This window comes from Hemitrygon akajei, chromosome 18 (assembly GCF_048418815.1).
Source record: "Hemitrygon akajei chromosome 18, sHemAka1.3, whole genome shotgun sequence".
Lineage (NCBI taxonomy): Eukaryota > Metazoa > Chordata > Chondrichthyes > Myliobatiformes > Dasyatidae > Hemitrygon > Hemitrygon akajei.
Genome location: NC_133141.1, coordinates 14,510,432 through 14,522,891, shown reverse-complemented (window position 1 = coordinate 14,522,891; position 12,460 = coordinate 14,510,432). Strand labels below are relative to the sequence as shown.

Below are 12,460 nucleotides of genomic sequence, written 5' to 3'. Positions count from 1 at the left end.
TTATTTAATCATGCACTGGACCAGACACATACAAAGTAATCAAGTTTTCATTTGAAAAGTGGTTTATTACTTAATATATTACTTGCTTTAACAAAATACAAAAAAATTCTCTAACATTTATTTTTTGGAAAATGAAAGTTTGGAAATCTAAAATTTGCTCTTTTCTATTGACACTCATGCAGAAGACAAAAAAAATGAACATCTAAAACAAAATTTAGATGAAAAATCTAGGGTTTGCACAGTAGTGAATGTTCAAGCTCACTTTGTAGAATTTGAATCAATAGTCAGAGCTGATGAACAGCAGCATCACTTGATATACTTGATTCCTGTAGTATTTTTGACTAAATTTGACTGCAGGTTTACAGGTAAATTCATTCTCCTGTAACAATTGGAGAGACACATTCATAGGAAGAACTAATACAATAGCGATATATTCTGATCCTTAGTTATTGGATTAGTGATTTTTTTCTTGATTTTGTACATTATTCAAATGCATTGTTCCAATTTCTGTTAAGACAAACTGAAGGAATGAACCCAAGCTGGCGTGAGAAGTATTTAAGGTGGAGGTAGATAAATTCTGAAAGGACTATTAGTAAAGGGGAACTGACATAAAAGGAATTGAGGCCATCATAATTCAGCCATGATGGTACTGAACAACCATGATGGGCAAGTTTGAAGACCCAGATACCAATTCTTTTTCCATACTTCTTTTGTGCATTAGGCATACGCTTCTACTGTTTTAAAATTAATCAGGCTGGCCACCTTTGAGTTTAGCCAACTCAATTTGAGCAAGCTGTGTGCAATGTTTCTACATTTCCAGCTTATTCTCACATCACTCTCTCTAGCTTCAGCCAAGATTTTATGCTAACAGAATCAGCCTTTTTTTAATTGAATAAATCAAAATTATTCTATTTGTGTGTTAATTTGAATGTTCCTCATTGGTATATTTGATTCATTAGGGGCATGATAATTGATGTGAATGGACAAAGCTGGGTAGGAGCTATTCTCGTTTACATGATAGTGTACTGGCCTTTAGAGTCCATGGCAATTGAAAACAATGCAATCGCCAAAGACATCCAAGCTGCTAGCTTTATATTGTTGTTGCTTTGTTCTGATCTATGTGAAGCCAGCAAGAAACTGGTGCAAATTTGCATTCCTGATATTCTGTATTAGATTGGTCTTAATGCGTCATTTGAACAGAATTCCCTCGATTGTGACAATGAATTTTGACCTAAAATAATAACTTTATTTTGCATACATGCTGCCAAATCAGTTGAGTTTCTTCATTTCAGCACTCTATTGTTGTACTATTATTAACATAGGTTATTTGCTCTAATACTTGGAGGATCCTATCCAATCTTGTGGTTCAGAGACAGTAGTGTTATCACTGACAAGTTGATACCTGTTAAGATTTATTATTTTAATCCATTATTTTTGCTCTTTTAGAAAATAGAATAGGACTTGTGGACCTTGCATTTAAACTCAGATTGGTTTATTATTGTCAAATGCATTGAGGTACAGTGAAAAACTGTTTTGCATGTTGTCCATACAGATCATTTCATTACAACAGTGCATTGGGGATGTACAAGAGAAAACAGTATGAGAATGCAGAACAAACTGTTACAGTTGCAGAGAATGTGCAATGCAGGCAGACAATAAGGTGCAACGTAGATAATGAGGTGGAGAGTGCTGTCAAGAGTCCAAATCATAATACCATGGGACCAAGGAACAGAAGCTGTCCTTGAGCATGGTGGTACACGTTTTCAGGCTTTTGTATCTTCTGCCCAATCTGGAAGGGGGAGGTGGGTAGGGAAAAGGAGAGATGGATAGGAGGAGTCCTTGATTATGTTGGCTCTTTACCAAGGCAGCTTGAAGAGTAGACAGAGTTCACGGGGGGGGGGGGGGGGGGGGGCTGGTTTCCATGATCTCTCTCACTCACCCACACTCGGTCCTTTCAGGGTAAGGAAATAGAGGTACTTTAAGAAAAGCAGTTGCATTCAATGAGAATACAATGTTTACCTCAGTCAGAAGGAGCCATTCTACAGGAATGTACATTGCAGCAAAATTCCAATTGTGAAGCAACCAGATCAAGTGTCATAAGATATTGTGGTATCTCTCATTTCATATTAGACAAATTCAATGTTATGACGGCTTAAAGAATTCACAATTTCAATGAAGAGAGAGGGAAAGGGAAGCACCTTGTTTAAAATATCTTTCAGACTTTGATAACCACAAAAGCTTTGCATGTGCAATATAGAAAACAATGCACTGGTTTCATCAATTATTAGCAGGTAATTATACCAGAAAATATCTACTTTAGAGGATAAGATGATGTCTTTCCCACTTTTCATAGGACTGCACAAGTAATATTAATCAATTTTGAAAATAGCTACTTAAAGTTAATAAACTATTAACCAAGGAACATTAATCCAATGCAACTGAACAATTAATGAGCTAATGAAGCTCCATCCACTGTTTAAATATTACCTAAATTGAATACATTCAACCATTTTCTGTTTTAAAGGTGTTAATTTTACAGGTCAAATTTAAATAGGTCTATTTGCATCCTGCCAATTGTCAGTTTTGTTTATCTTCTTTGTGCCAAGCTGCATTGAGCTTTTCAACAGTTAATAGCTATTGCAGAGTTTTAACTTCACAAGTACAATTAGATGAAACAAACATGGTTTAGCCCATATTCCATTTCTAAACCTTTCCTATCCATGTACCTGAGCCATATGAAGAGAAGTGTTGGTTATGGAGGCAGGATTGAAGGAGCATATTAAGAGGAGGAAAGAGAGGGCAGCTTAGGAAAAGAACTCCAGAGCATAGGGCCTAGACAATTGAAGGTACAACTACCAATGGTAGAGGGATTAAAGTCTAGGATTGAGCAAGAGGCCTAAATTGGACAAGACCAGAAATCTGGAAGAATTGCAGGCATGGAGAAAGTTGCCATTTTCAGGGTGCGCAAACTACAAAATACTCACATGCTACAAGTGAGCTAAAAAAAGGCTGACCATGTCTTGAGCAATCTCCACTTCAATAAGCTGCTGTTATTTTTATACAACAATTCTAACGGACAAGTAAAAATCAACAGCTTAATAAAGTTAGTTAATGATTTACCAATAGCCAGCAAGTAATCTATTGATTATTTCTGACATCAACCAGTATGTATACTGATAAAGCTGATATTGAATATATTGTTGGCAAGGATTCTAAATTCCAATTTTCCAGACATGACCAACAGAATACAAGTGAAATCCATAAAATCACTTGATAGCCATTTTCTGCAACTGAAAAAATTTATCAAAGAATTTTACAATCTGAGGTTAAACAATACTTGGTGGTTCCAACATAGCATAAAATACTGGACTTCAATCAGGATCAAATAACGTTCAACTCATCCTGCTACAATATTTTGTAAGAGTGAACATGTTAAGATCATTAGCACAAAAACTTGAGTTTCAATGTAAGCTTTTTTCAACCATTAATTTTAATTTATTATCTATATTGACAAGGTGCAGTCAAGGTAACAAATAACTATGTTTTACAGCCTTCAGGCTTGCATATTTCAAGATAGATGCCAATATTCTCCCAGTAAAGTGCAAGTGCAGATTTGATATTAGAAGATGGTTTTGGAATTCTAGAAACATTAAATGCATGCACTTTAGTCATTAAAAATTATTAGCCTGCATTATTTCTTTTCAGGATGTGCACAAATTGTGTATTGCACAGTGACAATGTTACTGTCAAGAAAACTAGTGGCTACAAAGCTACCAGATTTTACAAGTCGAATGAATGGATTACTTTGTTCAGTGGATAGCTTATTGCAGATATGCTCTCGTATTTAATTGCAAAACACCTGACATACAAATATAAAGTTCAAATAAAAATATGAATATCCAAATATTGTTACCTTAGTTGAATCAGATGGTATGAGAATCACTGTGCAAATTTCTTAAACATAGCGGAATAACTAGTTCAATGCTAAGCAATGCTTACAGTAGATCTGACAGTTATAATTACTCCAAAAGTGCTTTAAAAATGAAGTTGTGCACCATCACATTCCAAAAGATGGTCTCCAATTCAATAGTGTGCACTGACAAACAGGAGCATTAAAAACCAGGAAGCTGAGTTAAGAACAAGAATGTGATGAGTAAAGCACATGAATTATGAAAGGAAAGCTTTATGTAAATATATTCAAAAAGTAGCTCATGCAATCACAGAAATATTTGTGCCATGCATGAGGCTCTGCAATGAAGTTCTTTCAGTTGACTTTGCCACAAGTAGGTAACACGTTCCTTACAAAGCAGAGGGGTACTTTGTTTAAACAAACCCTCTTAGTTATTTACGTAAATATACCACACTATAGGTGTTAAAAAGAGAATGCCTGCTTTTTTTTTTAAAACCACATTGTATACAATTACTGACTTTGAAAAGCAAATGTACACTCAGTGGCCACTTTATTAGGTACATCTGAACACCAGCTCGTTAATGCAAATAGCTAATCAGCCAATCATGTGGCAGCAAAAGAGCACACAGACATGGTCAAGAGGTCCAGTTGTTCAGACCAAACAACAGAATGGGAAAGAAAGGTGATCTAAGTGACTGATCGTGGAATGAGCTGGACGAGGTGGTTTGAGTATCTCAGAAGATGCTGATCTCCTGCGATTTTCACTCATCTCTAGAGTTTACAGAGAATGGTGTGAGAAGCAATAACGCACCCAAGTCAACAGTAGTTCTGTGGGTGAAAACGCTTTGTTAATGAAGTCAGGAGAATGGCCAGACTGGTTCAAACTGACAGGAAAACGACAGTAAACTCAAATAATCAGATACTATAACAGTGGTGTGTAGAGGAACATCTCCGAATGCACATGTTGAACCTTGAAGTGGATGGGCTACAGCAGTATAAGACCACAAACATACGCTCAGGAGCCACTTTATTAGGTACAGGAGGTACCTAATAAAGTGATCACTGAGTGTAACTCATGCTGCAAACTAATAATCAAGTTTAGCCCTAATCAGCAAGTGATCAGTAGAAACACATGCACAGTAATGAATGATGCATTCAATACGCCAACAATACTATTAAAAGGAAATGCTTCTTTCACTGTTTATCTTCCAGCTTCTCGGCAGTTCATCGCTTTCTGTTGTAGTCATATAAACAGTGTAATTGCACAAGAAATAATTTTTGACAAGAAATATTACTTAACTGGGTGCCAAAACAGAATGGAAGAGGATGGAATGACAGGATAATATTCCCTCCAAAAGAAAAATGGAGGAGGAAAAAAGTGTTTAAAAAATCTGCAATTTTAAGGTATATCTTCTGGACCAGTATCACCTGTGCTGGCATGAAATGCAACAGCCTTGAAATCCTGATTCAATCACCCTTCTCAACTATTTAGCCTCGTGTCAGTACTCCCCCCACCACTACCTAAAAGACTTGTGATATTTGTTGCTTTTGTATTTTCTATGTCTAAATTCATTAGTTTTGCAAGGTCAGCTGACTTATTTGCTATTTATTCCCAGCATAAGGTCTTTCTTACCAACTGCAATTTACTATTTCTACACCGAGCTGAATATTCATAATGAATTCAGCAACTAGAACTTCCTCTATTAGTGAGCCAATATGCTGATTCAAAAAAACAACTTTGAGCATACTGTCTAATTGGTCTACAAATTGTGCTCTCAAAAGATTTTCTTGTCTGTAATATACACCCAGAGTCTTTCCCTTCCAAGCTTGAGAAACTGAAGTTTGTCAAAATTCGTTAACTGAATGGAGTAACAACACCTCCAAATCAAAGAGCTGTACTTCTGAAATAATCTAAGCTCACTTCTGGAAAATAACTCTTCTCATATAGTAAATTAATGTGAAATTAAACAGATGGCGCTTTTAGAAAGCGGATTTAATACAAAATGAACAGGTATTTTTGAAGATGACGAATTTGAAAAGAAAAAACAGATAAATTAGTATTAGAGAAATGCACGTCTTTTATTCCTTTAAACTCACCTTTTTGATTCTGCTTTTTAGCCATCGCCGTTTTCTGTTTCTTTAAAGTATGTAGCAAGCGAGTTCGACTTACTAAGCGAGAGTTCAATAACCACCCTTTCAAGTCTTCCAAGCAGAAGATGCAGCTTCCGTTAATAAGTCCCTTCCTCTCAGTAGCGCTTCTGAGACGTCTTGGAAACCTTGCAAATCGACAATAATCAATCAGATCATTTGTGTCTTATCTATAACAGGCTGTCAGGAAATTTTTGCAGGATTAATGAGCACGCCCGTCTTTAGTTCTCTTGCCCACGCAACAGTGTTTTACAAGAGAGAGATAGAAAGACAAACAACAGGGATAACTGAATCTAATTACCAGAAGGAGTTGTGTCACAAACACAGCCTTTCTTCTTGGGGGCGATTCTGCAGAGGGCCCAGTGGTCAGTCAGTACTTTGTGTCTTTTTGTCTTACAAAGACCCCGACTCCCAACAAATGAAGCTTCCAGTTAGTCGCCAGCTTCCCTTCTTCGTCTTCAGTTGCTTTCTTTTATTTTCCACATCGGCTAGTTTAGAAGGGAACCTTTAGGGTCTCTTTCTGCCGGTTCCCCTCTACTTAATTAAAACAACCAGGTGGTCAGTCAGCCTGATCTCAACAAGACTATCTTGCAGTCTCAGAGAATCTCAGCCGAATTTTCTTGAAAAACTCACTCACCCAACTGGTGATCTTCCAATTGTTGAGGCTTAAAAAAATGCATTAAATCATTCATTTAATTTGAATTCTAAAGACGTGAACCTCCCTCTGGACAACCAACACCAGAAGCACTTCTCAGTATGGGACTCGCAACAAGCAAGGAAAAAACTCTCACCAACTCGGCTATACTGCTCACTCCCAATACGTCACTTCCGGTTGACGGTACAGCTCATTGGCGAAAATACCCGATTGGTTCCGAAGTCGAAAGAGAAAGAGACGGAGAGAGAGAGATGGCGAGTAGGTTTCGTTGAAGTGATGAGGGTGAAGAAAGACTGCAATGCTAAAACGCAGAGTCAAATTGATTTGAATTTAGTTGGATGTGGCCTGATTTAATCTCTCATTCGTATGCTTCTTTTCAAAATCGGCGTTACTTATGTAAAACGCAAGTATTAAATAAATAGCAAGCCTGTAAGGATCTGGAAAGTTTAATAATGTTGATTTCTATATATTTTTCTGGAACATTTCCGTGGCTAGACACCAACTCATCCAAGGATAGGAATGATATTTTGGGATACGTTTTTCTTAGTCTCTTTTGGGATAAACAGGAAATCAACCCTATTTTTGATAGACGGTTTAAGATGTCCACGCTGCCTTCAGCCGGTGTGTGGCCATCCTGAGGGAGAGCAGCACCACCTGCTGGGACCAAACCCACTCATATACTGCACGTAACCAACTCACTTTTCCCAAGGTACCAAGTGGGAAAAAATTAGGATGCAAAAAGAGATTCCCATCCCATCCTGTCCACGTTGGCTCCAAAATCTGTTGAGACTAAAAATAAATATGAAAATTACTGCAAACAGGCAGCGCTTATTCAGATATGTTTTAAATGTGGCAAGAATTTGAACCTCCATCTTCTCAGGCAGTAAGTTCCTGATGCACACTAGCTCCCCTCTAACCCTAGCAATTTCTTTAGATCTATGCCCCCAGCCACTGACCTTGTCTTGACCTGTCAAAGCTTCTCCATTATCTACACCTCAATTAAATCTTTCCACAAATCTCCTTTATTCAGAAAAAGACAACCTCTTTCCTCACAATTATAATTCTCTAGACATGGCAATGCCCTACTAAATCTCATCGACATTCTCTATAGTACTGCTACAACCTTCCTGTAGTGTGGTGACCAAAATTGTAGACAATGCTGTAGCTGTGGCCTAATTAGTGTCGTCTACTCTTCTAACATCAATCTTCTCTATTCCTTAAGCCCCTAAATGACCATTTACTGAAGCTATTAGCCAGAAATTCGAGAGTACTTGATGGTGTCAACTTCAAGGTCACATCACCAGGTGTTCTTTGGCTGGCCTCTCTAAGAAGGTGGACCAGCCCTGAGGCTTTGACAGACTTGTGGCTTTGTCACATGACTTCATATGTCTTTTAGGCAAAGCTCTCATGAATGAGGGCTTTGGAGCTTTTGTTGGCACTTCTGTAGCTCTGGATTTTTACAGGATGTGCTTGCTAGCCCTGTAGGGCAATGTAATTGGTGGAAACACACAGAATTCACAAACACTGGATTTGAGTTAGGGTACACTTTAAAAGGCTGGTCTGATGTGATGAGGTAATTATGTAAAGGACTTTTACTGCACTTTGTGTTCAGATTTTTTTGGTGTTCAATAAATGAGTTGCTTTGTTTTTTTCTAAACATAAAAACCTACAGCCCATGCCCAACCCTCCTTTAGCAGCTGGGCTTGGGACCATACTTGGCTTAAGACTCTCTGTTGGTCGGAGTCAACCATGGACGTTGTGCCCCAGCTGTGTAGATACGCGAGCCACGGCAGTACAATATGGAGAGCAAGCTGTTGCCTGTACCCCAGGCTCCCCCTCTCCATGCAGCTGATAAATCCAAAGGAACGGCAGAGACCGATACAGTCTAGCACCAGGGGCATCGCAGGAGTTACCAGTCAGTGTTGAACTCAACATAGAACTGTCTTAGAGACTTCAGTTCCAGATTTTTCTTTGGGGGTTACTCCCAAAGCCTTCCCCATGAGTGGGTCAGGATACTAGGCAGCAGAAATTTGAGATCAGAGCCTTCCTTCTACTAGATAAACTGCCAACCACAGCTGATGAGCCCCATTTGCCCAAAGTGGTTGGTTTTAAGGTACTGATAACCTGCCTTTGCCCCTCCTCCTATCTGTAGAAACAGTTCTGCTGGGCTTAGTAGCTAAGCCACATATGACGGCCAGGAGCTGGACTTAGTTGTCAGAGACTATTTGAAATGCCCGTTATTGCAGAGTCCATTGCACAGTTGAATTATTAAGGCATCTTACATAATCTTGACTCATTTACCCTTATGCATAGATTCATGCGTGGGTGATCCAATTCAATCATGTAGATAAAAAGCAACTATGTTCTTTGATGGGACTATCTAGAGCAAGAGGATATAATTCTAAATAATAGCCCATTCAGGAAAGAGGAATCCATTCTTCACATAAAGTTAAAGAAATCCAGAACTCCCTTCATCCATAAAGATTCAAGAGTGCTTAATGCCACTTCCAGTACACTAGTGTAAAGGAGAAAGAAATAATTGTGTCCTGATGAAGGGTCTCGGCCCAAAACGTCGACTGTACTTCTCCCTATAGATGCTGCCTGGCCTGCTGCGTTCCACCAGCATTTTGTGTGTGTTGCTGAAATAATTGTTACTCCAGATCTGATGCAGCACAAAAAAACCACAATAAGATAAAGAACACAATACTAATAACAAACACAATGAATACATAAGATAGCTTATAGATTGATTGTATGGCCATAAGGTGATGTTAGGCACAGGAGTATCTGTACATAAGGTGACTGCAGGAAGCAATAAAGTAGTGGTGGTTGGGGGTTAGTGGGTGGAGGTGTTGTTCAGCCTTACTGCTTGGGGAAAGTAACTTTTTGAGTCTGATTGTCCTGGTGTGGATGCTACGTAGCCTCCTCCCTGGTGGCAGTAGGACAAACAGACCTTGAGCAAGGTGGCAGGAGTCTTTTATGATGTCACTAGCCCTTTTCCAGCACCTTTCTGTACATATGTCTTTGATGGCGGGTGGGTTGGTGCCAGTAATATGTTGGGAGGGTTTGACTACCCGTTGTAGAGCCTTCCTGTCCGCCGCAGTACAGTTTCTGTATCACGCAATGATGCAGCTTGTTAGGAAGCTCTCTACTGCGCATTTTGGAGGGTTATATGGGAGGCAGGGTTTGAGGGTCGGCACAACATTATGGGCCAAAGGGCCTGTAATGTGCTGTACTATTCTATGTTCTATGTTCTATCTGTAGAATGATAGATGTCGTATAGATGTGGAAAGTCGTACTCCCTTCAGCTTCTCAGAAAGTAAGGGCATTGGTGAGCTCGAGGAAATCTGCAGATTCTGGAAATTCAAGCAACACACACACAATGCTGGTGGAACACAGCAGGCCAGGCAGCATCTGTAGGGAGAAGTGCTGTCGACATTTCGGGCCGAGACCGTTCCACCAGCATTTTGGGTGTGTTGCATTGGTGAGCTGTCCTGATTGTGTGGGATATGTTCTGGGACCATGAGAGGTTGTGCAAGATGTGCTCTCCCAGCAGTTTGAAACTGTTTGCAGTTTCCACTACCGTGCCGCTGATATGGAGAGGGGTGTGAGTGGTGCAAGTTCTCTTGAATTTGATAACCATCTCCTTTGTGTTTGTATTGTTGACATTGAGGACAAGATTTGCCTGGCACCAGGCCTTAAGTTCTCCCACCTCCTCTCTGTAGGCTGTCTCATCACCTGAATGACAGGCAAACAAAAGCTCTTCACTGCATCATGTGCCAATAATAAACCAATTACCAATTACTTTGAAGATAGACTACCAATATTTTTAAAATTTCATTAAGTCTGTGCATGTGATTTGAAAGTGAATTGAGATAAAGAGCATGAATGATCTGAATCTGTTTCAACACTCACCTATTCCAGTGCAATCATGGTTGCTTCCCTTTTTCATTCTGCAAACTTGAGGTCATTCATAACTCAGCTGCAGCTCTTCCAAGTTTTCCCCTGACGTCACTGATTTAAAATGGCTTCTGGTTCACCAACACCATAAGTATAACTCACATCCTTGTGTTTGCAGTTCTCCACTGCATTACACTTGCCTGTTTCAGTGCTTCTTTAAAATGAGCATCTGATAGCTGAGCCATCAGCTAGCATGGTGTTATACTTTGGAATTTCCTTTCTACACCTTTTCCTTAAAGTGGTCCTTGAAACCTAGTTTTTAGTTACCTATCTTAATGTCTTCTTCCTTGGCCTTTGCAGATTTTGGTTAATTGGACTTCTTTGAAGTACTTTGCGAGCTTTCTACTACCTTAAAGATATTTATCAACACTGATAAATACAAGAAACACAATAGAATCAATGAAAGACCACACCCAAAAGGATGGACAAACAACCAATGTGCAAAAGACAACAAACTCTGCAAATACAAACCAAAAGAAAATAAATAAATAAATAAACAAACAATAAATATCGAGAACATGAGATGAAGAGTTCTTGAAAGTGAGACCATAGGTTGTGGGAAGAGTTAAGTGATGGGGCAAGTGAAGTTGAGTTAAGTTATTCCCTCTCATTCAAGAGCCTGATGGTTGAGGTGTAATAACCATTCCTGAACCTGGTGGTGTGGGTCTTGAGGCTCCTAAACCTTCTGCCTGATGGCAGCAGTGAGAAGAGAACATGGCTAGAATTGTGATGAATTATTATGGATGCTGCTTACCTGTGACAGCACTCTGTGTAGGTGTGCTCCGTTGTGGGGAGGGCATTAACCATGATGGATTGGGCCATATCCACTACTTTTTGTAGGAATTTCTGCTCTAGGGCATTGGTTTCATACCAGGTCCCGATGCAACTGGCCAGTATACTCTTCATCACACATCTATAGAAGTTTGTCAAGGTTTTAAATAATATGCCAGATTTTCACGTACATCTAAGAAAGTAGAGGCACTGCTGTGCTTTCTTCGTAATGGCACTTATGTGCTGGGCAGATCCTCTGAAATTATAACACCAAGGAACTTAAAGTTGCTGACCCTTTCCACTTCTCATCCCCCAATGAGGAGCGGCTCATGGACTTCTGGTTTCCTCCTCTTGAAGTCAATAATCATCTCCTTGGTCTTGCTGACATTGAGTCATTGAGGCTGCTGTTATGGCACCACTCAGCCAGATTTTTAATCTCCCTCCTATATGCTGATTCATTCCCACCTTTGATTCGGCTAATGACAATGGTGTCATTAGCAAACTTAAATATGGAATTGGAGCTGTGCTTAACCTCACAGTTATAAGTAAAAAGCAAGTAGAGCAGGGGGCTAAGCACACAGCCTCATGGTACATCTGTGCAGGTGGAAATCTAAAATGACTGGGGTCTGTAAGTGAGGAAATTGAGGACCCAATTGCAGAAGGAGGTATTGAGACCAAGTTCTTGAAGCTTTCTCAACACACACAAAATGCTGGTGAAACGCAGCAGGCCAGGCAGCATCTATAGGAAGAAGTACAGTCAACGTTTCGGGCTGAGACCCTTCATCAGGACTAACTGAAAGAAGAGATGGTAAGAGATTTGAAAGTGGGAGGGGGAGGGGGAGACCTGAAATGATAGAAGACAGGAGGGGGAGGGATGAAGCTAAGAGCTGGGAAGTGATTGGCAAAAGGGATATAAGGGTGAGTATCATAGGATGGAAGGCCTTGGAAGAAAGAAGGGGGGAGGGGAGCACCAGAGGAAGATGGAGAACAGGCAAGGAGTTATTGTGAGAGGGAAA

At 39.6% G+C, this 12,460-nt stretch overlaps 1 protein-coding gene across 1 annotated transcript in view; it reads right to left on the bottom strand.

Annotated features, from left to right (window-relative positions):
- The window catches only part of LOC140741119 (spermatogenesis-associated serine-rich protein 2-like), a 117,110-nt gene extending 110,250 nt beyond the window's left edge, over nucleotides 1-6,860 (bottom strand). Inside the window, exons 1-2 of the mRNA XM_073070909.1 lie at nucleotides 6,360-6,860; nucleotides 6,008-6,186 (exon numbers count right to left, since the gene is read on the bottom strand). Coding sequence (XP_072927010.1) covers nucleotides 6,008-6,032 — 25 coding nt within the window. The 5' untranslated portion in view covers nucleotides 6,033-6,186; nucleotides 6,360-6,860. The remainder of the gene's footprint in view (nucleotides 1-6,007; nucleotides 6,187-6,359) is intronic.
- Nucleotides 6,861-12,460: the final 5,600 nt, after the last annotated feature.